This window comes from Episyrphus balteatus, chromosome 3 (genome assembly GCF_945859705.1).
Source record: "Episyrphus balteatus chromosome 3, idEpiBalt1.1, whole genome shotgun sequence".
Lineage (NCBI taxonomy): Eukaryota > Metazoa > Arthropoda > Insecta > Diptera > Syrphidae > Episyrphus > Episyrphus balteatus.
In genome coordinates this window covers 17,716,533-17,744,080 of record NC_079136.1, presented here as the reverse complement: position 1 = coordinate 17,744,080, position 27,548 = coordinate 17,716,533, and the positions used below count along the sequence as shown (strand labels likewise).

At 32.2% G+C, this 27,548-nt stretch overlaps 2 protein-coding genes across 4 annotated transcripts; one reads left to right on the top strand and one right to left on the bottom strand.

The window, feature by feature from the left end:
* Nucleotides 1-889: 889 nt before the first annotated feature.
* Nucleotides 890-27,281, bottom strand: LOC129913634 (alpha-latrotoxin-Lhe1a-like). The gene is made up of 3 exons (XM_055992400.1): nucleotides 27,124-27,281; nucleotides 18,003-20,817; nucleotides 890-4,240 (listed from the first exon to the last, which is right to left on the bottom strand). The coding sequence occupies exons 2-3, from the start codon at nucleotides 20,708-20,710 to the stop codon at nucleotides 922-924; spliced, it is 6,027 nt and encodes a 2,008-aa protein (XP_055848375.1). The 5' UTR covers nucleotides 20,711-20,817; nucleotides 27,124-27,281; the 3' UTR covers nucleotides 890-921.
* On the top strand, nucleotides 9,786-15,909 carry LOC129913443 (ankyrin-1-like). 3 transcript variants are annotated; one of them, XM_055992130.1, is made up of 3 exons: nucleotides 9,786-9,934; nucleotides 12,913-13,070; nucleotides 13,137-15,909. In XM_055992130.1, exons 2-3 carry the CDS (start codon nucleotides 12,964-12,966, stop codon nucleotides 15,631-15,633), a joined length of 2,604 nt encoding a protein of 867 aa, XP_055848105.1. In that variant the 5' UTR covers nucleotides 9,786-9,934; nucleotides 12,913-12,963; the 3' UTR covers nucleotides 15,634-15,909. The 3 variants fall into 3 exon arrangements, with proteins under 3 accessions (XP_055848105.1, XP_055848103.1, XP_055848104.1); XM_055992128.1 differs by having other exon boundaries at nucleotides 12,913-15,908; XM_055992129.1 differs by having other exon boundaries at nucleotides 9,787-9,877; nucleotides 12,913-15,908.
* Nucleotides 27,282-27,548: the final 267 nt, after the last annotated feature.

Sequence of the window (27,548 nt, the reverse complement as noted above, 5' to 3'; positions counted from 1 at the left end):
ATTTCGATTAATCAATTTTTGTATTAAGTTATCGATTATTTGTATGGAAACGTTAAAGTTATCGACAAATTCTATGAAAAGATAAATTTTGGTTTCGAATTTTGAACCAAAAGCCTAATACGCAGCTCGCGCTAAATTTTAGCTTCCATACAAATTATCGAAAAATTTTAGCCGAGATAAAATGGATCCCATTCAAATTTTCGATAACTTGTATGGGAATTTTATCTTGGCTAAAATTTAGCGCGAGCAGCGTACCAGGCTTAAAAGTACAATTAGTATCTATAAAAGCCTGGTACGCTGCTCGCGCTAAATTTTAGCTCCCATACAAATTATCGAAAATTTTTAGCCGAGATAAAATGGATCCCATACAAGTTATCGATAACTTGTATGGGAAAATTATCTCAGCTAAAATTTAGCGCGAGCAGCGTACCAGGCTATACAAGTTACCCATGTTACAACTGGCCCTTAAATTCCTGATCCGAGGCTGAACCACGTTTGTACAACTGGCTCTTATTGATATTTTGTATGTCTGCTTCTACACGAAGACGTTCAAGGCAAAGAAATTATCTTCGAATTTTCTTTTGATTTTCGTTTCGGCTAAAAATTTTCGATAATTTGTATGGGAGCTAAAATTTAGCGCGAGCAGCGTACCAGGCTTTAAACTATAAAAAAGTAACAAAAATTCTTTTTTTATTTTGTGTTTATTCATACATTTTGTTTAAAGTAAAATAAAAATATGTTTTTAAGTTTAAAGCCTGGTACGCTGCTCGCGCTAAATTTTAGCCAAGATATAATTTCCATACAAGTTATCGATAATTTGTATGGGACTCATTTTATCCCGGCTAAAATTTTTCGATAATTTGTATGGGAGCTAAAATTTAGCGCGAGCAGCGTACCAGGCTTAAGCGATTAAATACATTTTTATATATATATGAAGTTGTGTAAATCAGCATTACTCAAGTATTTTAATAATTGTTCAGCACATTCATATGGAATTTCAAAATAACATTTGAAAAACTCGTGACCTGTTTCAAGCAATTGACTTCTTTGTGTAGCCTTTTGGAAGTTTCTTTCAATTATTGAACCATACATCGGGAACTTATTTCCAAATTGACTTGATTTAAAAACTCTTTGAACATCTTCATTTCTAGCATAATTAACCAATGAGTTAGTACTTTTCGTTAAAATATCATAAAAATTTAAATTAGTATTTGCAATTTTCTCGAGTTTTAATTCAATTATTTCTTTTGTACATTCCTCTTCGTGTGATTTAATGAAATCAATATCATCGAAAAGCTGATACACATCCTTTTTTCCAAAATATAAATTTGCAGCCTTCAACTTTATCAAGTGTATCATTACAATTTTAAAAACATCTTTTTGGATCAATTTAGCACTTTCATAACGATCGGCATATCCATCCAAAGACTCATCATCTGAGTCATAACAGTGCTCAAAATAAATAGGACGGGAATACTCACGGTATGCTAAATCAACAGGTGTAGCATTTCCTTTATTAGAAACATTAACATCAGATCCAAAATCAAAAAGTAATTTGATAAAATCGCTCCTCTGTGAATCAATTGCAAGATGTAGAGGTGTATTACCGTCTTTATCTTCGGAATCAATAGGAGACCCATGCTCTAAGAGAATAGAAACAGTTTCAAGACATTGCATAGATGTATAATACAAGGCCATGTGGAGTGGTGTGGCATGATTATTGTTTTTAGAATACACATCTGCTCCATTTTGAAGCAACATTTTTAAAGTATTTCTATTTCTATTTTCCACAGCAATATGAAGAGCTGTATTACCATTTTCGTTTATAGAATTTATGTTTGCCTTTTTTGCTAGAAGCATTTCAATAATAATTTCATCTCCTCTAGCAGCAGCAAAATGCAATGGTGTCATGCCATTTTTATTTTTTAAATTCACGTTTGCATCATTTTTAAGCAAAATTTTCACAGCATCTTTAAAATATGTTGCTACATAATGAAGAGGTGTGTCACCATTTTCATCTTGAGAATTTATGTTCGGTTTATTTTCCATGAGCATTTCAATAATATCTGAGTTTCCGGTTTTGGCAGCCAAATGGAATGGTGAAGTTCCATCTTTGTTCCTTAAATCCACGTTTGCACCATTTTTAAGCAACATTTTGACGATATCTGTATATTTTTTTTGTACTGCAATATGAAGAGGGGTGCTGCCATTTTCTTTTTTGCAATTTACGTTAGGTCTTTTGTTCAGAAGCATTTCAACAATAGTTACGTTTTCCGTATGAACAGCCAAATGCAATGGAGTAGAACTTTTGCCAACACAATCAACATCAGCTTGGAATTCTAAAAGAGCTTCGACTATATTTGTATATTCATTTAAACATGCTAAATGAAGGGCTGAAGATCCATCTTTAGTTTTAGCGTTAACATTGGCACCCATATTGAGTAGCATTTTAGCAATTTCAGTCTTGATCTTGTCGTCAGGCTTGTTGCATTCAAAGGATTTTTTATATTTACTTGACGCGATTAGGTGTAATGCAGTCCGTCCTTGACTATCAGTGGCTTCAATATCAACTTTATTCTCAAGAAGAATTTCGATTATTTCTTTACAGGTTTGATCAGAATATCGTTGAATACTGGCTGCTTTTAAAAGTAAGAGTTTATTTTCGTAAGAGTTTTGGATTGGATGAAATATAGGAGATTTATCAGGTTCGTAAGTGCAAGCAAGTGTTAGCAGTTTAGGATTTTGTTGAACACTGGCTCCTTTTAATACTAAGAGTTTAGTCATAGCAACGTCGTAGTTTTGGATTGAATAATATACAGGAGGTTCATTACATTTGTCTCTGGCATTCACATCAGCTCCATGGTTAAGCAAAAGTTGCGCTAACTCAAATTGTTTATTTTGTACAGCAATGTGCAAAATGAAACAATTTTCTTTTTCAATTCTCGCCCCTTGTGATATAAGGAGTTTAGTCATATTTAAGTCGGAGTTTTTGATAGAGTAAAATAAAGGAGCTTTACCAGTTTCGTCCCTGGCATTCACATCAGCTTCATGGTTGAGCAAGAGTTTTGCTACTTCTAGTTGTTTGTTTTGTACAGCAATATGCAAATTATTACAATTTTCTTTTTTACTACAAGTCAAATCCAGACCGAGCTTTATTAGTTCTTGAATAATTTCAGTATAGCCCAGTTTTATTGCATTATGCAGCAAAGAAGTATCATATATGTCGTCATGATCAAGAGAAAACCCATATCTTAGTAGACTTTGAATCATTCCTGAATAATTACCGTCGGTTTTTCTAAGTACAGTTCTAAAAGAATGTTTATTAATTGTATTAATAACTGGAGAGTACTGAAGAATGTCCTCGACTATTGCCGATAAGCCTTTGTCTACAGCACAGCTAAGTATAGTTTTTTGGTTTTCGAATTCATCATTAATGTTGACTCCGCGCTCCAACAAAAACCTTACAGCTTCTTGTCTAGCATTTTCTACAGCTATGTAGATTGGAGTTAACATATTATTCGTACGAGCATTTATATCAGCATTGTTGGTTAAAAGTAACTCGATTATTTTTACATTGCTACTTTTACATGCTAAATGTAGAGGTGTTAGTCCTTGTGCTGTTTTAGAATGTACACTTGCTCCATTTTTGAAGAGAATCTTAACAATCTCGAAATCTCCATTCGCAGTAGCACAATGAAGTGGTGTAAATTCTTTAATACAGTAAGATTTTGAACGTGAGTCTACATTGGCCCCCATTTGTAAAAGTTTTTCGGTTACATTGCATAAATGATTCATAACTGCAACATGACAAGGACTATTACCTTTTTTGCAACTATAAATTTTAGGTCCTTTTTGTAATAGTAATTCTGCAATGTTTTCGTTTTTTTCATAAATAGCGGTGAGGAGAGGAGAACAACCATCTCGGTTAGGGCAATCAATGTCAGCTCCGTGGTCTAAGAGCATTTGTACAATTTCGAAGTCATCATTTCGAATGGCAAAGTGAAGTGGTGTATCTGATGGAATTGTTTTGCTTCTGATACTATTTACTTTGGATCCACTGCTTAGAAGTAATTTAGTTATTTCGCCTTTTCTCTGCCTGATTGATTCACGAAGAAGATTATATCCATGTGCCTGTGATTTATATATTCCATGTCGATTTATTAAGTGTCTTAATCTATCTAAATTTCCATTGTTAACTGCATTAGTAAATTCTCTATTTATTTCACCCATTGCTGACCTGCTATTATAATAATAATAATTATTAAATTTGAAAATACAACTGTGTTTCACAATATTCAACTAAAGTTCTGTTAAATTATCCAATACAAAAATTACAAAACTCATGGACAACTATTACGCATCACGTGATTAATATCCCATTTAAATTAGTTTGCGAAGGTGAAGGAAATGAGAAAAAAGAGTAGGAAAGAATCATTTGTCCCAGCCAGTCCAGCTATAAGTTCTGTTACAAAAAAAGTCATTTAACAACTTGTTTACTAGCCACAAGGAATCTGCAATTAAATGCATGTTATTTTTTTTTTTTTTTTTTTTTTTTTGAAAATTTGACTTTATTCACACATATGTTTGGACGGCGAGCGATCTAAGGCCTCAAACTCATGAGCAATCTTGCTTTCAAAGAAAGGTATTTGAGCGTTCGAGTAGTGTGGGTGTGGGTTGGAACTTTGAATTCCACTTCTGACAAGACTTTTTTTTTATTTTTTATATACGCATTTCAAAAAGTTATAAAGTTTTTGCGTAGCAGCTCCATTGCGTGATTTGATTTTAAAATCTAATTTTTGATTTTCTATTTTAATTTAATTTGAAGAGATTTTAATTATAAGATTAATGACCTGCAAAGGGGATTGCTTTAATGTCATCCAAAACTTTTGACCCTTCATTGGATTCTTTTGCTCACGTGCATCTTTCATGGCTTCAATCAAACAACCAAATTTTTACATCTCTTTCTTTCAAGCTACGGTTGATTGCAATCGTCCAACAGAACTTATGACTAGACTAGGCAGGTAAAGGTGTCAAACAAAATTAAGAAACCTTAGCTAAACATTATGAAACAAAGATTTTTTTGTCCAACCTTTTATGAAGTCCGATAATAATGGTTTACATAAATTCGATGGAAAATGACCACAACGACAAACAAGAGAACCTTAAAAAAGAATGAATTTTGATTTTGCTTAAAAGTATTTGAATATGAATGTACGTATGTATGACAAAAGCTGTTTCAAAGCTATCCCTACTATATTACCCCATTTAAAAATTAAATTTTAGTACCTGGGTGACCGAGCTTTGCTCGGTATCTTTAAATGTCATAACTTTCAGTGAAAAAAGTCAAATGTAAACAGCAATTTTTTGGAGTGGGTTTGAGTTTGCAATGACCAGTTTTTTCGCGGGTTACAAAACACCACATTCCCACTTTATAATCCAGTTTATTTACGTTTGAATACACATACGACGATCAGTAATGGATAGAAGGGTTACAGGAATCTGCATTATCGAAAATGCCTACAGCAATGAGATCCCTTTTTGTTCAAATTTTAATTTACGGGTCAGAAAGTTTTGGATAGTGTACATAAAGTTAATCTTTTTTTCAAGTTAAGCCTTGTCGGCTTGTTGTGAGTTATTTTATTTTTATACGTTAACAATAGTTGCATTTAATCAAAAGAAAAACGTAAGACAAAGGTAATGTGTGATACCTAATTAACAAATTACTTAAAAGTTTCAATACATGATCAAAAAAGTCATGATCTAAAAATTTTTGTTTAGTTATTGTAACAAAAAGAAAAAGAACAATGCGTAAAATATGGAACCATCCTTCAAAATTTTATTGAAATCGTTAAATCTGTCTCCGCGAAAAAAAACTAATGTAAGAGAAATTACTTTCAAAATGTTGTATTTGCCTAGAGGAAAAAACCCTCAAAATTTTATCGAAATCTTTAAAGCAATTACCAAAAAACTAATATGTGAGAAAAATAAGCGTAGCTGTGAGCGGATGTTTCTAAAAGTACTTCCAAAACATTTTATTCGGCTAGGGGACCAAAACCTTAAAATTTCATCGAAATCCTTAAAGTTGTTACCAAAAAAAATTCCATGTTAAAAAAGTGGGCGTGGAGGTGGGCGGATTTTTCCAAAAATACTTCCAAACTTTTTACTCACTTAGATAAACAAACTCCGAAAATTTCATCGAAATCCTTAAAGTGGTTACCAAAAAAAAATTCCATGTTAAAAAAGTGGGCGTGGCAGTGGGCGGATTTTTCCAAAAATACTTCCAAACTTTTTACTCGCTAAGATAAACAAACCCTGAAAATTTCATCGAAATCGTTAGAGCCGTTTCTGAAAAAACTTATATGTTAAAAAAGTGGGCGTGGCAGTGGGCGGATTTTTCCAAAAAAAACTTGCAAAACTTTTGACTCGCTAAGATAAACAAACCCTGAAAATTTCATCGAAATCGTTAGAGCCGTTTCTGAAAAAACTTATATGTTAAAAAAGTGGGCGTGGCAGTGGGCGGATTTTTCCAAAAATACTTCCAAAATTTTTTACTCGCTTAGATGAACAAACCCTGAAAATTTCATCGAAATCGTTAGAGCCGTTTCCGAGATCCCAATTTTATATATATTTATATATATATATACATATATATAAACAATTTTAGCTCGTTTAAAGTTATAAGAAAGAATCTGTACATAATAAATATACAAGGGTTTTCGTTTTAACGTTCTTTTTGTTTAATTATTTGCATCAAATACCAACTGAAAGGGAGTGAGTCAACATTCTGTTCACTCCATCTACGCATATAAGTACAGGAAACTGGAGAATTTGTGGAAAACCTAAGATTTACAAATTGTTTTTGTTATTTGAAAAGATAACATATTCTCTTCCAAATCGTCATTTGACTGAGGTTGGGGCTGTCATTAATATAAATTTCTATGGGAATATTTCCCTTCTCTCAAATCGACAACTCGGTTACTTTTGGCTAGAATTCCCGGGTTGACCTTCAAAGTAATTTGATCGTAACCACGTAAGTACAATTTCTTAAATTGTACTTATTTTGTTTGCTGCTTCACACAAAACAAAAAACAAAACACGAATTTTTTTTTTGAAAATAACTCAATTCTTATGCTTTGTATCCGCGCTGTTATGTTCTCGATGTTTAGGGTATAATAACTCTCCCACGCATCTGATTTGACCTCAGAAATCGGCGGCAAATGTCCGTTCCATTTCTGAGGCCAACTGATTACTGGTCTTTTTGCATTTGTTTGTACCAGGAGTTTTTAGGCCTTCCTTTCTTTTGAAACAGAATTATGAAAAGCATTTGAAAAACAGAATTTTAAAAAGCAGAATTTTGAAAGCAAACTTTTGAAAAGTAGAATTTTGAAAGTACAATTTTGAAAGCAGAATTTTGACACACAATAAGTTATTATAATTGATATGAAAAGAGCATACAAATCATTGGTCAACAAAAACGGACTTTTTATTTATTAACAAAAAAAAGGAAAGGGCATTAAAAACCAACAATTTAAAAATAACGAAATCCATTGGTCTAATTCAAGTATTAATACCGATTTCGTGGTCTTAACTAATACCGAACCCAAAGTAATGCTCGGCAACAATGAAATGACTTGGTACTTGGAGTTGAGTACTAACGATTGGTATAATAATCAGGTATAATAATGGGTCAAGTCCATTTGAAATGTGTGCATTATTTTGAACTTTGAGAAGCTTTTTCTCAGGAACTAAATGAATTTTTTAAATTAATGCTTCACAGATCAAAAGCTCTATATCTCCAGAATTTCTTTCTTTCATACTATTTGATATAAAACCAGACCCTTAATTTTTAAGACCTTAAAACTTCCAAACTATAGAGAAGTGGATTTGACCAATCATCATTATTTGGAACGCCTCAAATGAGTGTTATTCTATTTTAGAAATTTACGGAAATACATATTACAATTTGCTTAGCCAAGACCCTGTTCAGATTGGGATGATTGAGTAGCAACACGGCGCAGTTTGAAGTTGATAGAAGTGAGGGAATGTATCAGAGTTATTAATTTATGGAAAAAAAAATTTGGTTTCGAAAGTATGTATTTGTTATTTTTTGCTTTTAACATTTATACAATGGGGCAAATGCAGTTTGTAGTATTGTTAAAATTTTAATAAGCTAAGCCCCTCTAAAGTAGCCTGCAGCTGAGGTAAAAGTTGATATTTCTTCAACTTCCGGTACAAGCTACACCTACTTCTACACCATTGTTTACATTGAGTAAGTGTTAAAATTACTGTAAGTGCTTTCGGGCTTAAAGTCGTAAGTAAAACTTACGTGTATAATCCTTACTTAAGAATAACAATGCAGTATAACTAAGCATAACTTTACCTAAATGAAATATTGAAATTTTATTTTCTAGAAACTTCTGTTAAATTACAATAAACAATTACAATAAACATTAAAATGTGTAAATGTACCTACCCACAAAATAGTTTTCTAATAGTAAATAAAACTAAAACTTTTCTTTAAAATAATTACCTACTCAGTGTAGTATTAAAATATAAATATTATTCTCACCTTTGCAAAATAATTTATTTATTTCTTCAAATTTAAAACAAAACTTGTTGCTTTTGTTTACTTTAATATGAAGGTATTTCAAAAATTTCAGTGTTTTGCATTTTTTTATCAGCAGCTTCAGCAAAACTTTAAGTCGGCAACAAAATAAATAGTACACATACAAATGTTCTCTATCGATATCGATAACTTCAATTACTACATTTTCATGGATAATCGAAAGATCGAGTTGGACATTGAAAAGAAGGGTAGCTTGTTCGAATTCCTTTAAAAATCAATTTTTTGTTCGAGCTAAATTTTAGCTGAAGCCTGGGCCCCCGTTCTGTAACTTTATCACTGGCGATAAAAGCTTTTGAATTTCTAAAAAATCCACTTTCTTCTATAAAGCCTGGTACGCTGCTCGCGCTAAATTTTAGCTCCCATACAAATTATCGAAAATTTTTAGCCGAGATAAAATGGATCCCATACAAGTTATCGATAACTTGTATGGGAATTTTATCTCAGCTAAAATTTAGCGCGAGCAGCGTACCAGGCTTAAATAAAGCCTGGTTCGCTGCTCGCGCTAAATTTTAGCTGAAGCCTGGTACGCTGCTCGCGCTAAAATTTAGCTGAGATAAAATTCCCATACAAGTTATCGATAACTTGTATGGGATCCATTTTATCTCGGCTAAAAATTTTCGATAATTTGTATGGGAGCTAAAATTTAGCGCGAGCAGCGTACCAGGCTTGAGATAAAATTCCCATACAAGTTATCGATAACTTGTATGGGATCCATTTTATCTCGGCTAAAAATTTTCGATAATTTGTATGGGAGCTAAAATTTAGCGCGAGCAGCGTACCAGGCTTAAGCCAATAAACACGGCTTATAAGTGGTCTGTGGTCTGATGCCATGGTATAAAAAGAGAAGGTATGATCATTAGAAAAAACTCAGTATCGAGAACTGTCAAAACTTATGGCTACTTAAGGTTTTGACAGCTCAGCCCATTGAAATTGTTGTTGTAAACAAATTTGTCTTGGAAATTGTTGTTGCTTTTGACTTTGCCAAATGCCAAACGTCAAAACCTTATTACCCCATTTTGTAAGATGGCGGCTCTAATGATCATACCTTGTCTTTTTATACCATGGTCTGATGCAACTTGCCTGCGAGTAATTGCACATGTGGCTGCCATGTAAAACATAAAAGCATATTCTGTTTGCGACTTAAGTAATTTTACTGATAAGAAATTCCTTTCCAAAACGAGACGCCAAAATTAATATCAAAACAAAACGAAAATGTTTTTGCAAGTTTGCAAATTTGTATTTTAACAATAGGTAACTAAACTATCTAATTAAACCACGGAAACCAAATTTTTCTAAATCCCCAGACTGGTAATTATTATTATTATTTTTTATTATTTTATGGGTAACTGCAATTTCTGTTATTTAAATTATAAGATTAATTTTATGATTCAATCAATTTACAACCTTAAAGAATTTCAATGCAATAAGTTATCCTCTTACCTTTTTGTTATTTGTATTTACCGCATGCTTAAATTTTCCCAAACCAAAATTGAGAAGCCAAAGCGGGAAACATTTTACTGAGGAATTCAGTTCAGGGTTTCGGATTACTGAGCACTGAGATATCGTTAATTTTAACTTGCAGAACGCCTCTTTTGTGAGTAGCTGGAAGCCAGATTGTCGGTTGAAGCACAAATCCACAATGGGTGGTAGCGTTACGGCACTGACCACTTTAATTAAAGTTGGTAAAATTGTTATAGTGTGCGCACTATCATACATTTTCACACTGATTGAGAAACCGACTAAACTGTTTTCCAATAGATCTGAAGTGGTGGGGGCTCTGATACATGTTAATATGCCGGCATGCTTATAGAGCTTTAAATTATAATATTTATATTCTAACTCATTGGTAGAGGTCCAAATAAATCGTTGTCTATTGTCTTCTCCGCTTAAAACTTTTAAAAAAGTGTTTTTCATAGATACTCGGTATATGCAACCATTCTCATCACGATAGGCTTTTGTTATTGGTTAGAAGGTATCTGAAAGTAATTCTTATCACCATTTTATAGAACTTTTAAAAATTAGCTCAGACCAATTTTGTTTAAAGTATTTACCTATTTTTCTTCTCTTCCGATTCTCTCTGGTACTCATGGTACCATAGATAGGTATGAATATCCTAAGTTAAGTTTGGCCCTTAGATACAGTGTATATTGAACCTCTATATACATTAGGGCGTTCGTTATTTCACTTTTTTTTCGAGAATCAAGTTCCTAAGTGGAAAAACTGTTTCTAAATACAAAAAAAAAAAGAACCATAAATTTTTTCAGATTTTTATTTTGACACTAGATGGCGCCCCAAGAGGGTTAAAGTTTTTTAGCACTTGAAATAGGTATGGTATAGGTATTTTTTTAGATATAGACTTTAATCAAATTTTTTTGATGAGGTCCTTGTCTACGTTAAACAACGTTTTCAAAAAGGTATAGATCATTTTTCTAGGACCAGGGGTTTAGTCAGGGCATGCATTGTATGTTTTATGTTTTATTTAAACAAGCATATGAGTAGCATGAAAAATAAAATAAAATCCAACAAAGCCATGCATGCCCTGACTAAACCCCTGGTCCTAGAAAAATGATCTATACCTTTTTGAAAACGTTGTTTAACGTAGACAAGGACCTCATCAAAAAAATTTGATTAAAGTCTATATCTAAAAAAATACCTATACACATACCTATTTCAAGTGCTAAAAAACTTTAACCCTCTTGGGGCGCCATCTAGTGTCAAAATAAAAATCTGAAAAAAATGATGGGTCTTTTTTTTTTGTATTTAGAAACAGTTTTCCCACTTAGGAACTTGATTCAAAAATAACGAACGCCCTAATATACATATGTATTAGAGTTCGGTCCTCTGTGTACTCAGTTGGTTTTTATTTACTTGTTACAATCTGCTACTTAAAATTAAATATTGTTAACTATACCAGTTGATACCCGCTTCTTGCTACCAAATTTCGAATATGTTAAGCTTTGTGAGCTTCGTCAAATCACGACCAGCAACTATATTCGCGGTCTTGAGAGAGCCTTTGCCTCCGCTTCATTCTGTAGAAGGGGGACGATTAAGATCATGCAATGGGCTTTGTTGGTTTCTTGAGAGTATATTATTGCTTAACTGCATTTTTAGCTCTTACCAATCACCTCTTGCTTTTTTCTTCTCGTAAAAATTCATTATCATAAGGAAGAAATTGAACGGAATATTGCCATCCGTACCAGCAGTTTTATAAGATTTGAGTCTTTGTCATTTAGCAGTTCAGAGACCAGCAGCTTTGATAAGATTTGAGACTTCGCCATTTAGCAGTTTAGGGAGAACGGGACTAACAAAATAACCAACTAATGCAGTTCTCCAAATTTTACAAAAAAACATCATATCTCTCTGCTCTTTAATTTTTTAAAAGAGTTAGTTAAAATCAGAAATTTTTTTCTGATTTTAAAAATGTGTGTCCTAGTCGTTTTCTTTTCAGCCAGACGGCTTGCCAGACGCATTTAAACATTTTTTTAAATGCGTTTTTCAACTTAATTCGTTAATAACCTATTTCTTATAATCTATAACAAAAAAAAAATGATATACCAAAATATCAGGAAAACTATCCTGATGCGTTCCTCTCTCTCCAGAATAATTTTTTTAAGTTGAACTGGAAAAAATTTATATCAACTGTTATGTATTTCGGCTCAATAAACATAATAAAAAAAAAAAAACAAAACAAAAAAAGTAAAACAAATTTTTAACAAAAAAAAATGGTTTGTCTTTGTATGCATTTTTATTTATGAATAATTTAAAAACTAAAGCTAGTAGAAAAACAAACTAATGTATTTTTGGGAATCAGCACCCTCCATATTTTTTAAGAAATCATTAACTAATGTGGAAAATGAATTTCTCGGCTCTCGTTGGTCGTATATAGTTTTATTTTGTTTGAAATTGTAGAAAATTTAAAGGATTACTATTTGTTTATTTCATTACCAATTACTTCAACGGTTTCATAATGAGGCATGATTTTGCTTATCAAAAAAGCACCTTCATTTATTCATTATTTGTTTAAACAAAAAGATAAGCAGAAGTCTTTTATTTCATTTTTTTAATCTAACCCGGATTTCATAAATTTTCATTCCCTTTCTGGGGAATAGTCCCCAAAAGCAGTTTGATTGCTCCGCTAAAATTAGGCTTTTTCGACTTGAGCTCAAATGACATAATTTGTGAAATTATCTCATTCGGATTCTAGTCATAACCTCTAAGACCTCCCCCTTTTCAAAGCTCTTTTAAGTTCATAAAAAATATATAACATGGAATTTCCTTCTTTTCAGTTCTCATTTCAATAAAGCTTATACATACATAAATAACTATTCAAATGGGAAATGGCACAAATAAATAAAGATCTCCGTCAAGCTGTTCTTAGTGGAAACTTTGAATATGTACAATCCTTAATAAATCAACATGGACTTGATGGTTCAGAATCACATGGGTATGTTCTTCTTCGTGAATCCATCAAGCGGCAATATAATGAAATATCTAAATTACTTCTAAACAGCGGATCTAGAGTTAATAGTAGAAAGAGTAAAACATTTGCTACCACTACACCACTTCATATTGCTTGTGAAAATGGTGATTTAGAAATTACACAAATGCTCTTAGATCACGATGCTGATATAAATGCTCCAAATGAAAGTAGTTTTACACCCCTCTTAACAGCTATTCAAAATACTAAAGAAAATATTATCGATTTACTACTAAAAAGAGGAGCTACTCTCAATAGTTGCAACAAAGGTTTAAGCCCTCTTCATTATGCAGTTGGAAAGCATTCATCCAATATTACTGAAAAACTTTTACAATATGGAGCCTATGTAGATTCACTGGCAGATTTTCACAACAGCAAAGAATTTACACCACTTCACTATGCTTGTGAAAATGGTGATTTCGAAATTGTTAAGGTTCTTTTAAAAAATGGAGCAAATGTGAGTTTCAAAACAACAGAAGGACTTACACCTCTACATTTTGCATGTAAAAATGGAAATGTTGAAACAATCGATATACTTTTAAATAGCAATGCCGATATAAATGCTCGTGCTAATAACTCATTAACTCCACTCTACATGGCTGTGGAAAATTCTCACAGAGAAGCTGCTAAAATTTTGATGGAACATGGAGCACCCATTAATGATGAATACGGAAACGGAGAAACAGTACTTAGTTGTGCTGTTGATAAATGCTTACCCATTATAGTCAAGGACATTCTACAAAACTGTCCAGATGGCAACAACTTAATTAACAAAAAATCTTTTAAAACTGCACTTAGTAGACCCGGCAATGGTTATTCAGAAATTGTTGAAACCATGGTAAAATATGGTTTTTCTCTTGAACATGATGACATAAATGATAACACTTTACTGGATAATGCTATTAAAATGGGTTATACTGAAATAATTTTAGACCTAATAAAGCTTGGACTTGATTTGAGTCGTAGTGGAGACATTTTGCACATTCCTGTAAAAAACAATAATTTTGAAGTAACGAAATTCTTGCTTACTCATGGAGCTGATGTAAATGCCACAGATAGCACTGGAAGACCAGCCATATTCTTTTCAACATACGACTCTAATGTTGAAATGACTAAACTCCTATTATTCCATGGAGCGAATGTTCAAAAGAGTCCCGAACTACTAAGGATTGCTACAAATAAAGTTTGTAAAGAAATTGTTGAAATGCTACTTGAAAAGAAAGCTGACGTTGAAGCTGCGGATAAGTTTGGAAGAACATCCTTACATTTGGCTGCTTCACAAGAATTTGATGGATTCTTAACTTTCTTTAAAACCAGAGATAAGCCGGAGATTATGGAGACCAAGGCAGAAATAGCCAAAATGCTTCTAATCAATGGTGCAAAGGTTAATGCTAAAACTACCAAAGATGGGTTAACAGCTCTTCATATTGCGTGTGGCAAAGAATTTACAAATGTTGTTGAAGTTCTTTTAGAATATCAAGCTGATGTTGATTATGTTGCAAAAGGTGTAACACCATTGCATATTGCTGCTCAGAAGGGAAACGCAACTATTATTGAAATGCTTTTAAAAAATTACTCGAAAGTTGTTAATTTCAAGGAGCAAGCAAATGGTGATACAGCTCTTCATATTATTGCTGAAAAAGGTAACAAACAGGCTTTGGAAACATTGCTAAAATATGGAGCAGATGTTAATTTAAAAAATAATAAACATGACACAGCACTGCATTTGGCTGTAAAAGGAACAAACACTGAAATAGTTTCGATACTCTTGGAACACAACATGTCTCCTATTGATTCGCAAAATATCGATGATAATACTCCGCTTCATATAGCTGTTAAATTAGCAAAAATCGATATTGTACAAGCTCTTCTTAATTTCGGAGCAGATATTAATATTTTTAATAACAGACACGACACTGCTCTTGATTTGGCAAATTGTTTGCGTTATGTTGAATTAGCAGATGTATTTAATGATTCTGATGAATTCGAAGACGAAGAAGAGTCTTATGAAGCATATTGTAATCGTCAAAATCGTCAAGAACCTTCCTATAATGATAGAATGTATATTCTTCGAATTTTACTAATACACGCAATTACATTAAAAGTTGCTAATTTATATCCTGCCAAAACGGATTTATATTCATTTTTAGAAGATAATACTTTGTTGGAATTTTTCCAAGAAGATTGTGAAGCTGAAATAGAAGTTTTGAAGATGGATAAAATTGCTGGTAATACAAAATTAAGTTTTTATGATATTTTAACAAAAAGTATTAACTCTTTGGCAAGATGCGTTCGAAATAAAAATGTTGTTCGAATTTTTGAATCAAATGATTATAAAGAAAAATTTCCAATATATGCTGGCATAATTGAAAGGAATTTTAAAAAGGCTACTCAAAGACGACAGTTGGTGGATACGGCTTATGAGTTTTTCAAATGTTATTTTGAAATGCCATATGAATGCGCTGATCAAATACTAAGTTACTTAAGTAATGGTGATTTGGAAAATATTATTGAGTCAAGGAAAATTTGAAATCTCAAAACAATGTTTTTTGCGTTTAACTATATAATGGACTATATAAATATGAAATAATTATGTGTTATGAATTAATTGAAAAACAAATAAAAATAAATAACTGTTTTTAATACATATGATCTTCTTCGTTGGTTATGCGTCTTATTTTGACACTAATTTTACTTTTATTATAGCCAACAAATGAAAATAATTTAATAAAAAAGTTCACGAAATACGAAAGAATTTATTTTTTCTAATTTACTTTGTTTAAAAATTCAAGTGATACGATTTCAAAACTTAAAATAATGTTTTACTTTTAACTATATAAACTTCATGTATAAACATACGGAATAACTTTATATGAATTAATTGAGAACGAAATAAAAATAATGAACTATTTTTTGTTACTTTGTTTAAAACTGAATTGTATTTTTTTTTCTATTTTTCCTAACTGAAAGTTTAATTTACGATCAAGAACACCTAGAAACTGTTCCTGTTTTAGAGATTCTGAGACCAAAGGAAAATAAAATAAATGTTTTGTAACACGTACTTGCTCTTGACTACCGTAGTTGACTTTCAAATGTAAGTTTTTTTAAAAAATAAGCAAAGTAAACGAGGCTGAAAAAATATTTTTAAATTTTTGTTTGTTATTGGAAATGATTTTTGTAGATCCATTCGCTTTTCGGATCAATTGAAATTCGAAAACGGGAGAAAATAGAATTCGAATGGAGATCAGAACCAGCTTTGTACGTTTCCAACGTACACTATGGCGTATACGTACTCATTTTTTATTGTTTTTTTTTTTTGTTCCGCATATCGTCGGTGAAACCAGAAAAGTGTGTAACTCCATTTTAGCAAATTTTATAGGAGAGCAAAAAAACAAAATCGTTTCTAAGGCATTTGTATGAGTTTTTATTTTCTAATAAATAAAATAAAAACTATGAACTTTAAGGGGATTCTGAGTTAAAGGAACGGTAGATATTAGGTTTGTCTAACAGATGACATTCAAATCTAATTTTCAGAAAATTTGGTGTTACACACTTTTCTGGTTTCACCGACGATATGCAAGAGTAGGGGAGAAGACGGTTGATCAAGCTAGAAAATGTTGGTTCATGGAATCTAGCCATATCACATTATTTTATAATGCTAAATGGAATGAGACCCGAACGACCGCTTATAATCTTTTTTATGAAAAGATGAATATTTTTTGAGTAGAGGTAAGCGAGACTAGAAGTAGCAGGGGTAAGAAGTAATAGCTAAAATAAATACTGTTCCCCTATTAATATCAAAATTCATTTTCAGTGATCGACTATCGACAAAAGTGGTATCGATAGGCAAACGACACTCGCAATAATTGCCTTAATCCGAAGTCCATTTCACCCCATCACGTCAAGGTTTTTCAGAACGCAAAGATGATCGTTTCAGAGTGTCTGTGCACACTTTTTTGAGGTTATCTAAGAGCACAGAGTGTGTGTGCACACTTTTTTGAGGTTATCTAAGAAACCTGACGTGATCGAATGGAACGGGCTTCGGATTTGGTTTAAGGCTGAATTCATTAAACGCATCAAAAATTTGCATCAAAGATATTTCTGGTGCAAACGTGATGCTTTGTAGGTAAGGTAGTGTTTTCTTTCCAAACAAAAAGTTGTGATCCAAAAGAAGTGATGCGTTTGTGAATTCAGCCTAAGTGACCAGAAAAACATGCAATTTACCTAGTAGCACCCCCAGTGTTATTGTTGTATTATTGAAATTTCCTTTTTTATAAACACATTTTTGGAAACAAAATTATCCAGGTCAAACTACATTCTCTCTGAGAATTTTTAAGTACATTATGATTTACATGATTTAGTACATCTGATCTGTAGCGCTGGAGTAAATGTCGGTGTCACTTCTACTTACAAATATTTAAGCCCAAAAGTTACTTTTTGCAAACGTTTTTGGTGATGTTGTAATTTATTGATTTTATGTGTAAAAAAAAAACAATCACACATGAATTGCTTTCAACTCCATTTATTTGAATTCATAAAAAAGCTAATTATTCCAATGTAACAAAAATTAAAAAGAAACATGAAAATTTTAATACTAAAATACGAGAAAAAATACAAAAAATTATTATATGAAGAACAATAAATATAAGTCTTCGTAAATACAACGAAAACTTAATACATGATAATGTATACAAAAAGAAAAGAAAAACAAAAAATGAAAGAACATAAAGTTCATATGGGAATGTTTTCTTAAAACTCGTTAACATTTAAAAAAAAAATCTCGACAAAATTAACAAATAAAGTTACTTAAATTATTTTCTTTATCTTTAACAACAATGTAAAGGTAAATAATAATTTAAAGAACTCCGAGATCATCTGTTTTATTTTTATTGTATTTTTTACTTATTAGGTTTTGATACATCACCCAAGATTCTCAAATCTTTATCACTGAGGTAACTGCATATAGTTTCTGTGCAATTATAAGGTAGTCTAATCGAATGACTATCCGTTAGCAAACTAAAGAATGCATATCCCTGTTCGAGTAGATCTTTTCTATTAAATGCTCTTACAATTTTTCCATTTAACAATCCACTATACATTGGGAATTTTTTCTTATAATCATTTGTTTTGAGAACTTCGACAATTTTTGGATTTCTTGCATAAAAAGCAACATTATCAAGAGGCTTTGACAGAATATCATAAAATGTAACATTAGTATTGTCAGAAATTTTTTCACTCTTCAGCTTTTCAACTTCTTCTTCGCATTTAGTTTTAAAAACTGAGTGCATCATACTGGAAGTAGTAGCATTATTCGATTCTGGGGCTTCCTCTTCTACGGGTAACTTTGCAGCCTTCATCATTATGACATGATGTTGAAGCATTTCAGCAATTTGATTGCTGGAAAAAATACTACGACCTGGATGTTCAAAATAATCAACATCAGAATCATAAAAATCTTCATCATCATCCGATTCATTGTAGTCATCATAATCAAAATCAAAGCAATCATAATCGGAACCGTAATAATCATCATCGTCGTCATCATCCGAACCAAAATGATTGAATAATTCGGAGAAAATATCAGCGCCCAACATCAAAGCCGATTCGAATGGTGTGAAACTCTTTTTAGCGATGGGATTCTTTAAATCGCATCCGAATTCAAGCAATGTCCTTACCACACGGTCGTTTCCTTCTTTCTTTGCATGGTAAAGTGCTGTTCTGCCACTATCATCAGTAGCATCAATATCAGCACCGTACTTTAGAAGGAGTTCGACAAAGTCATGATAATCGCTTTTGGCTGCAATATGAAGAGCAGTCGATCCATTTTCCTCCTTTGCATCGATATTGGCACCATTATTCAATAAATACTCTAAAAATTCAATTTGAACTTCATGGGTAGCAAAATGCACCGCAGTCCATCCATCCTTTGTTTTGGCATTAACATCGGCTCCTTTACCAATGAGTACTTTTAAAATATCAACATCGCCGCTATAAGCACTTAGATGTATTGGCAGTGCGCCGGATTCATCAGCAAACATTTTTGCATTATTTTCAAAGAGCAGTTGAACCATATTGTAGTATCCTTTAAGGCAGGCATAATGAAGAGTTGTTTTGCCATCTTTGGCTATGGCATTAACATCAGCGCCAGCGGCAAGAAGTATCTTGGCAATTTGAACTTTAACCGCATTGACTTGGACCTTGCCATTTTTAATGAATTTACGAATTATTTCCAAACATAAAATCGAATCTAAACAATCATCAACTTCGGTGAGGGCACAAAAGTGCAAGGCTGTTCTTCCCAACACATCCATATCTTTGATATTAACTTTATGATTTAACAGCAAATTCACCATTTCTTTGTTACCCCTTTTAACTGCATTTATTAAGAGACCTTGGCAATTTGTCACTGAAGCTTTATTTGCCAGCAAGAGCTTAAGTGTTTTCAAATCGCCATTTTCAGTTGCATAATACATTGGTGTTTTCTCCTTATCATCAATGGCATTTACATTTGCTTCGTATTTGATTAACATTTCTGTTATATCATATTGCTTCTTCTTTACTGCAATATGAAGCAAAGAAGAGGATTTATTTGGCACATTTATCAAAACAGATTTAGCATTTGGAGAGGTCTTAAGACAATTTTCAACAATTTGTATATAACCCTTTTCGATAGCTGTTTGGAGCAACTTTGGATCTGGGTTATAAGTGAATCCATGTTGTAAAAGTTTGTCTAAAATCAATCGGTATTTTCCCTTGGATCCGTAAATAGCTTTGTTAATTGAGCTGCTGTTCATTTTGTTCTTCAGATCTGGATTATGTTTAAGTATATGTTCGACAATTTTGAGGGAACCTTGTTCGACAGCGACTAGAAGTATGGTTTTACCCGATGTGTCTTGGGTGTCAACATTTGCCCCATGATCTAATAATTTACTAACAACCTTTTCATGTCCGTAAAGTGTGGCAATATAGATTGGGGCAATACCATTTTTCGATTTAGTATCAATTTGAGCATTGTTTTTGAGCAATAATTCAACAATTCGATCGTCGCCTTTTTCAGCGGCCAAATGTAATGGTGTTTGACCTTCTTTGCGGTAGGAATTAGCAATGGCATTTACATTTGCACCGCGTTTTATGAGAATTTCGATGATTTTCATGTTGCCTCTTTGAACGGCTGTATGAAGTGGAGTTGATCCATCGTTCTTTTTCTCATCGACAATAGCTCCGCGATCTAGCAAGAGCTCAATTGTATCGGATTGTTTTCGAAAGACTGCAGCTTGAAGTGCAGTTCCGCCATATTCGTTTTTGGCATGAATATTAGCTCCTTTATTTAGAAGCATTTCGACAATTTCTTTGTGGCCATTCATGGCGGCAAAATGCAATGGGGTATCATTTAATTTTCTTCGTTTATTGTTGTTGTTTACTTTAGCGCCACATGTTATAAGGAATTTTGTTATTTCAGTGTGTTTATTTTTGGTGGAAGTACGTAGTAAAACGTATCCCATTGCCCATGCCTTGGAGTATGATAAACCATAGGTGGTGACAATTTCCTTAGTTTGAGTGAGATTGCCATCTCGGACGGCCTGAAATAAGCTGTTATTTATATTCATTGCTGAAGTGGTTAATTTCAGGCGAAAAATTTAAGCGCTAGATATTCGCAGCGATGGTTGAATCTGGTATCACGAAGAAGTTTGTTTTTTTTTTTATGTATTCGTATCTGGAATTATAATTAAAAACAAAAAAGTTGTTAAATTGTATTTTTTAATTTAAAACAAAATGTAAGATAATTGAGCAACATAAACAAAAAATATGTATTTTCTTCAAAAAGTTCGCGGAATGAAGTTATAGAAGCCATGGAGGAAATTTTTTTAACTCACATTGTTTGACATTCATTAGAGAAAATTATACCAAGTTTGGTTAAAAACGGATCATTCGTTAATGAGCTTTCGTTGAATTAGCAAGTGAATACGAGAGACAAACTTAATTTATGTTTATGGATTAAATTTATTTTCTAGCTGTGATTAAGGACAAAAGCTCGCAGATTATTTTAAAGGGATGTCAATTGCTAAAAGGGACTCCTGGCTTGGAAAAACACTGGTAATCGATTATAAAGAATAGGGTGCTAAAAATAACCGGTGGATACTAAACAAACATTGCGGCATGAGTAGAAAAGAGGCCATCAAATAAAAAAGAAGGCGGAAAATGACGCAAGGAGGCCAGCTTTTACAAGAGGAAGCTTAAATTCTCAAGAGCCCTTCCGCTACGACTCATAGAGGAGTATTCGACCCGTTATTTTTTGCTTTTCTCATTCCTCAATATCAATACCCATGCTAACTAAAACCAGTTTTAAATAATAACTGTTGACCCCTAATCCCCAAGATCTTAGTCTTAATCTAGTCGATTTTGTAAGCTAGCACCACACAAGCTTATTCTGTTTTATAATCATTAACACTGCAGTCTGTTTTTTTATTGCGATTTGTGATAGTTGTGAAAAAATTTTTGATGTATGTCCAAGGTTAAGGTACAGCTGCGGTCAAAAAAATAGCAGTGCATCGAAAAATATTTTAAGTAAAACATAAAACGGTTTCGATGTTGGAATTTTTTTTTAGTAAAACTATTTCAGTTACATTCTAGTTTAATTTTTAGTATGATGAAATTTAATTTATTGCTAATAGCTAAGCAATAATCCAAAAACAAAATAAACCTTAAAATGTTTCTTTTATATTTAACTGTACATCTTTGTCATCTCATGCACCTAAAAAACATTTCCCCATGTGCCACCTTTTTTTTTAATGGGGTTTTTTAGTCCTGAGGTATTTTTAGTCAAATTGCCTTTTGTTGCTGAAAAAAAATACTTATTTTCAAATTTTTGTTTTCTTTAACCTGAAATATTAACAATATATTTAAAATTTTCATGTAAAAATAAGTAATTAATACAGTCAAATAAGGAGAAAAAAGGGGTAAATCTCGGAATGAATGTTAGTAGAAATTTTTTTTGCTCAATATCTTCCTTTTGCCATTCTATAACATATCTCAAAAGTCTAGAAAAATCTAATGTCCGCTTGTCGCGATTTCAAGGTCAAATCGCGAAATGGAGATTTTCAAAATTAGCAAAAATAGGCTATGGTATTATATACACATATGATACATGATTTCAAGGTATATTTTAATGCTGATTCCAAAAAATCTAAAATTAAGACAATCTGATGTCTCTGGAAAAAGTTATACCTGTTTTTCATCTGTCAACTCATATTATTATAACAGTTGCAAACTTACTGCCGAAAAACCCTTAAAAGTTATGATAGACGAACCAAATTTTGCATGAAGATTTAAGAATCCATCATTATTAAAAATCAAAACAATCCCTTACAAAAAATATATACACCTACGAAATAATGGTATTTTTTGATGGAGGGGCAAATTCTAGGATATGCACTAAAGAAGATTCTTGTTCATCTTAGGAATAAGTGCAAATAGGCTAATTTTTTCATTTTAATCTTTTTTTGGATATTCTTTAATTACCCTCAAAAATCTAAAAAAAATCTCATGTCCGCAAGACCTAATTTTCTTGGTTTGAAAATAAGGTGCAGATTTTAAAAAATTAATAAGAAAAGTTTAAATTTTTATATGTATACCAACATAAGCGACATGATTTAAAGGTATTTTTTAACACTAATTCCAACAAAACTCACAAACAAGTCAACCTGACCATCCCTGAAAAGTAATGCACCTTATTCATGTTGATCTGACACAAAAATCTGAAGTGTAGTTTTCCAATTTTTTTAAAATCTGCACCTTACTTTCAAACCAAGAAAACTAGGACTTGCGGACATGAGATTTTTTTAGATTTTTGAGGGTAATTAAAGAATATCCAAAAAAAGATTAAAATGAAAAAATTAGCCTATTTGCACTTATTCCTAAGATGAACAAGAATCTTCTTTAGTGCATATCCTAAATTTTGCCCCTCCATCAAAAAATACCATTATTTCGTAGGCATATACATTTTTTGTAATGGATTGTTTTGATTTTTAATAATGATGGATTCTAAAATCTTTATGCAAAATTTAGTTCATCTACCATAACTTTTAAGGGTTTTTCGGCAGTAAGTTTGCAACTGTTATAATAATATGAGTTGACAGATGAAAAACAGGTATAACTTTTTCCAGAGACGTCAGATTGTCTTGATTTTAGATTTTTTGGAATCAGTATTAAAAAATACCTTGAAATCATGTATCATATGTGTATATAATAACATAGCCTATTATTGCTAATTTTGAAAATCTCCATTTCGCGATTTGACCTTGGAATCGCGACAAGCGGACATGAGATTTTTCTAGACTTTTGAGATATGTTATAGAATGGCAAAAGGAAGATATTGAGCAAAAAAAATTTCTACTAACATTCATTCCGAGGTTAAACCCTTATTTGACTGGATTAAATATGAATTACCTAAATTACCTAAATAAAAATATTTTTTTTAATTAACCCGAAATTTTTTTCAGTGTAACTTTTTAATACATTATAAGTTATAAAATAATATTTTAGGCCAATTCAAATAAGAAAAACATTAAAAATATTTTTGACCGGATTTTGAGGACGAATACTCCTCTGTGCGGCGCACACAGGCGGATTTCTTTAAATTTGTGGCCAAAACTAATAAATCACTTTTCTAGGTAAAAAAGTAAGGAAATAATAAGTACAACATAATTTATTCATAAAAAACAATTATTTTCAATTAAAAAACAAAAGGTAAACATTATTCCATTATTTTTTTGTATAAACATACATTATCTAATATATACTTAAATTTTTGGGATATTCGTTTGATTTTGGATTTTTTTTTTGTATATTTTCTTAAAATATCTGTTACATATGGATCCGTCTTAAGTTTTTACGGTATATAACCACATTTTCAGAAGATAAATCTTGAAATAATACAAAAAGTAAACTTAAAATCAAAATTAAAAGTAAGAAAATTTGTTTTTTTTTGTCATATTCAAATCAATATTTATTAGTATAATTCGCAGAGTAGCGCTTTGTAGCAGCTTAATTTGGCATATATATAAAGCTTATATGTGTACAATTTATATATGTCTAACAACGTAGTTCGATGTTGCTGGATCTGGTACTTTTAAGTCTTATGAAATGGTTTTCTTTTTAGGCTCTGCGAACAAATACGTTTTTTTCTTTTTTTTATTAATTACTTGAGAAATTAACACAAACTTCACTGAAAACACATAGACAAATATCCCCAGGTGCATAATCCATAATTCAAAATAGGTCAAACACTTTCCCGGCTTAATATTTGGAATTAAAAAGCACAAGAAGGAATAAACCGCGATGAATTGTTTTTCTTTAAGGTAAACTTTGTTTCAATTTTTAAAAATTTAAATATGAGTTAAAAATTTTATGCAAATCATCGTTGGGTGTAACAGGCCAATGACATTAGAAAAATATGCCACGTCGACCGTCATGGCTTACTTTATTTTTGAGGTTTTGGCCAGGAATTTTGGGAAATCCGCCTGTGTGCGGCGGTTAAAACTAAATTAAAACAAACAGCTTTTACTAAAAATTTCAAAAACTTACAAAAGTAAAGTTTTTTCATCGAAAGGTAGAATGCTTTCAATGCCAATTCGACGTGATCAATGAAGCCTTAACAAATCCTATGGAGGCAGAACAATTTTACTTTCCGCAGGTAGGCGATATGATAACTAGTCTACATCTACTTGTGATGACGATATCAATTATCGCTCAAGCATAGGACATAGGATTGATGAAGTGGCGGGAAAATTCTGCTGTCCTGTGTGATGGAAAAATGACTGCTAGACCGAAAATGAAGGCTCTATCCTGCAGTTATGCATCCAGCTCTCACATACGTTTCACAATGTTGGACAAATATACAGAAAACATGAGAGTAAGTTAAAGGCAGATGAGATGAAGTATGACAAAGGAGTGATCCTCGGAACCCTGTCAAAAAGGCAATATCTTACAACGGTCCAACACGAAATAAAGCATGGTACGCAGATCGAGCTAAAATCCCCAAACAAGTTATTAATAATTTGTATGGGATACTCGGCTAATTTGTTGATAATTTGTATGGGAGCTAAAATTTAGCGCGATCTGCGTACTAGGCTTAAGAAGAAATTACTAAAAATAAATTTAACCCTTTGCTTCCTAGTGGTTTCAGCATGAAACCACCTACTAATTACTTTGTTAGTGTTTTTTTTACTAAAAAATGGACTTCTCCTTTTGTACTCTCAGCTCAAAACATTCCATATACAATGATATTACTAGTACAATCATTATTTTTTCATTTTAGTGTGTAATTAGAAAATAATTATCAAAACTTTTTTCAAAAAATTTGTATTTTTTGTCCGGGAACAAAGGGTTAAATCAAAACCAAAACGTAGTTATACTAACAGATAGCCAGGCTGCTATAAAAGCAATTTTTTCGGCCATGACATAGTCTAAATTGGTTCAGCAGTGCACTGAGGAACTCTCAATGCTGAGCGAAAGCCTCACAATCACTCTTATCTGGATCCCAGGACATAGTGGTTTTGAAGGTAACGTAAAGGCGGATGAACTGGCCAGGCAAGAATCGGCCCTTCATGAGTCGCTAGCGGAAGTAGTTTACATTCCAATAGGAGTCATGAAGGGCAATATCTTCTCAATAATAATAGGTGGCACGGCTTGACTAGCTGCGCCATTTGGGAAAATCAGGCCCAACTATAATAAATCCAAAACTAATGCCCGTCGTACACCAAGCGTTCAACGAACTCAACGCGAATTTAACAAATTAATTATAAAAAAACGACGCCACTATACGTATACTTTTTAATTAAATCGTTTAGCAGCTATCTCCAACTGTGTAAAACTCGTTGTTTAAATATAATTGAAAGCACCATCAATTAGAATTTATGGTTTTAAATTTGCGTTGAATGCGTTGAGCGCTAGGTGTACGACGGGCAGAATGATTTAATCTGCAGAACCATAACATTGGCGATAGGGGAACATGCAGAAAAGCTGGGTATACCCCACAATACTTGTTGTCGCAGCTGTTTGGACCAGCAAGAAAAAGAAACGGTCTTCCATTTTTTATGCCAATGTCCTGCCCTCGGTAGGAATAGAGCACAGTTTCTTAATGACATAGATGAAATCTGAGAATCTAAGATCAAAGACTTGAACTCATTCCTCAATGCAACAAAGTGGATTTAGGACAGCCTAAACACTTGTTTTTCTTTAGAATCCTTTTATATAAATCCATCTATCACTCATAGGTTTCATGAGTTTTGGTATAAAAACAGCGCGCTCTACGGTCATCAAGCTCGGCTGCTTTGACCGCCATCTCTACCTACCTACTATGATCTCCTCGATATTGTGTACATTACAGCCTCCATATAAAAGGAAGAAAAAACTACGATACCATTGTTATTAAATCATATTCAAATGATTGGGCATTTAAGAAAGTAAAATCTTGTGAAAATAATTTATAACATCAAACTCAGGTACATAATCAGGTATCAGGTAGAAAATAAGTCAATAGGACAGTCCATTCAATGGTTTTGTTAGAAGTAAATGAAAACGGTACATCTACTGTAAATAAATTATAACTAAGCGCTAGATAATAATGGTTGTCTTGAACTCATAAGAACTTTTTTTTTATTAAAATTTGTTGTGCAACCAAGTGCATAGAGAAAAAAGAAAATACATAAATTATGGTTAACAAATTTTTAAAACTTGTTGACAGTGAAAAAATTTGCACCATCTCCATCAATCAAAAAGAAAAACAAAAATTGGCGGCAGGACTCGCTGCCCAAGGTGGTTTATTTTGTGCTCTATGGAATTCTTTGTTTCGCAAATTCCAAAGACGCAAAAAAATACTTCAACCGGTAGTTTTTTTTTTATTCGTGATGGAACATGGAAGACACAGAAATTTGCAACTTAAAGAATTTTAAACTAACTATGTACATCCATTTATTAAAACAAAATAGTAAAATATAATAGAAAAATAAAGAAAACTTACCGCAGAATAGTTTTTTTTTTAAAGATTTGTAAGAAGTCTTTAAATGTGGATATAAGACGAGGAGAGAAAACTGTACGTTATAAACAATTTATTTAAAAAATATTTTACCGATAGAAAACTGAAAGCAGCTGCGATTGTTGTTCGAATAAAAATGAAAAATTAAAATTAAATTCCCGTATGAAAAAGAAACGTCAACAAAACAAGATATCGATAACAACAAAAAAGTGGTATAAATAATCGATATCAATTACGTTACGTTATGATTTAGGCAGATGTCACATTCTAACTATTAAAGCGTGGGCCCCATTGCACCAACCACTTTGCAAAACAAACTTTTCTGCAAAGTAAAGCCTGGTACGCTGTTCGAGCTAAATTTTAGCCGAGATAAAATTCCCATACAAGCTATCGATAATTTGTATGGGACT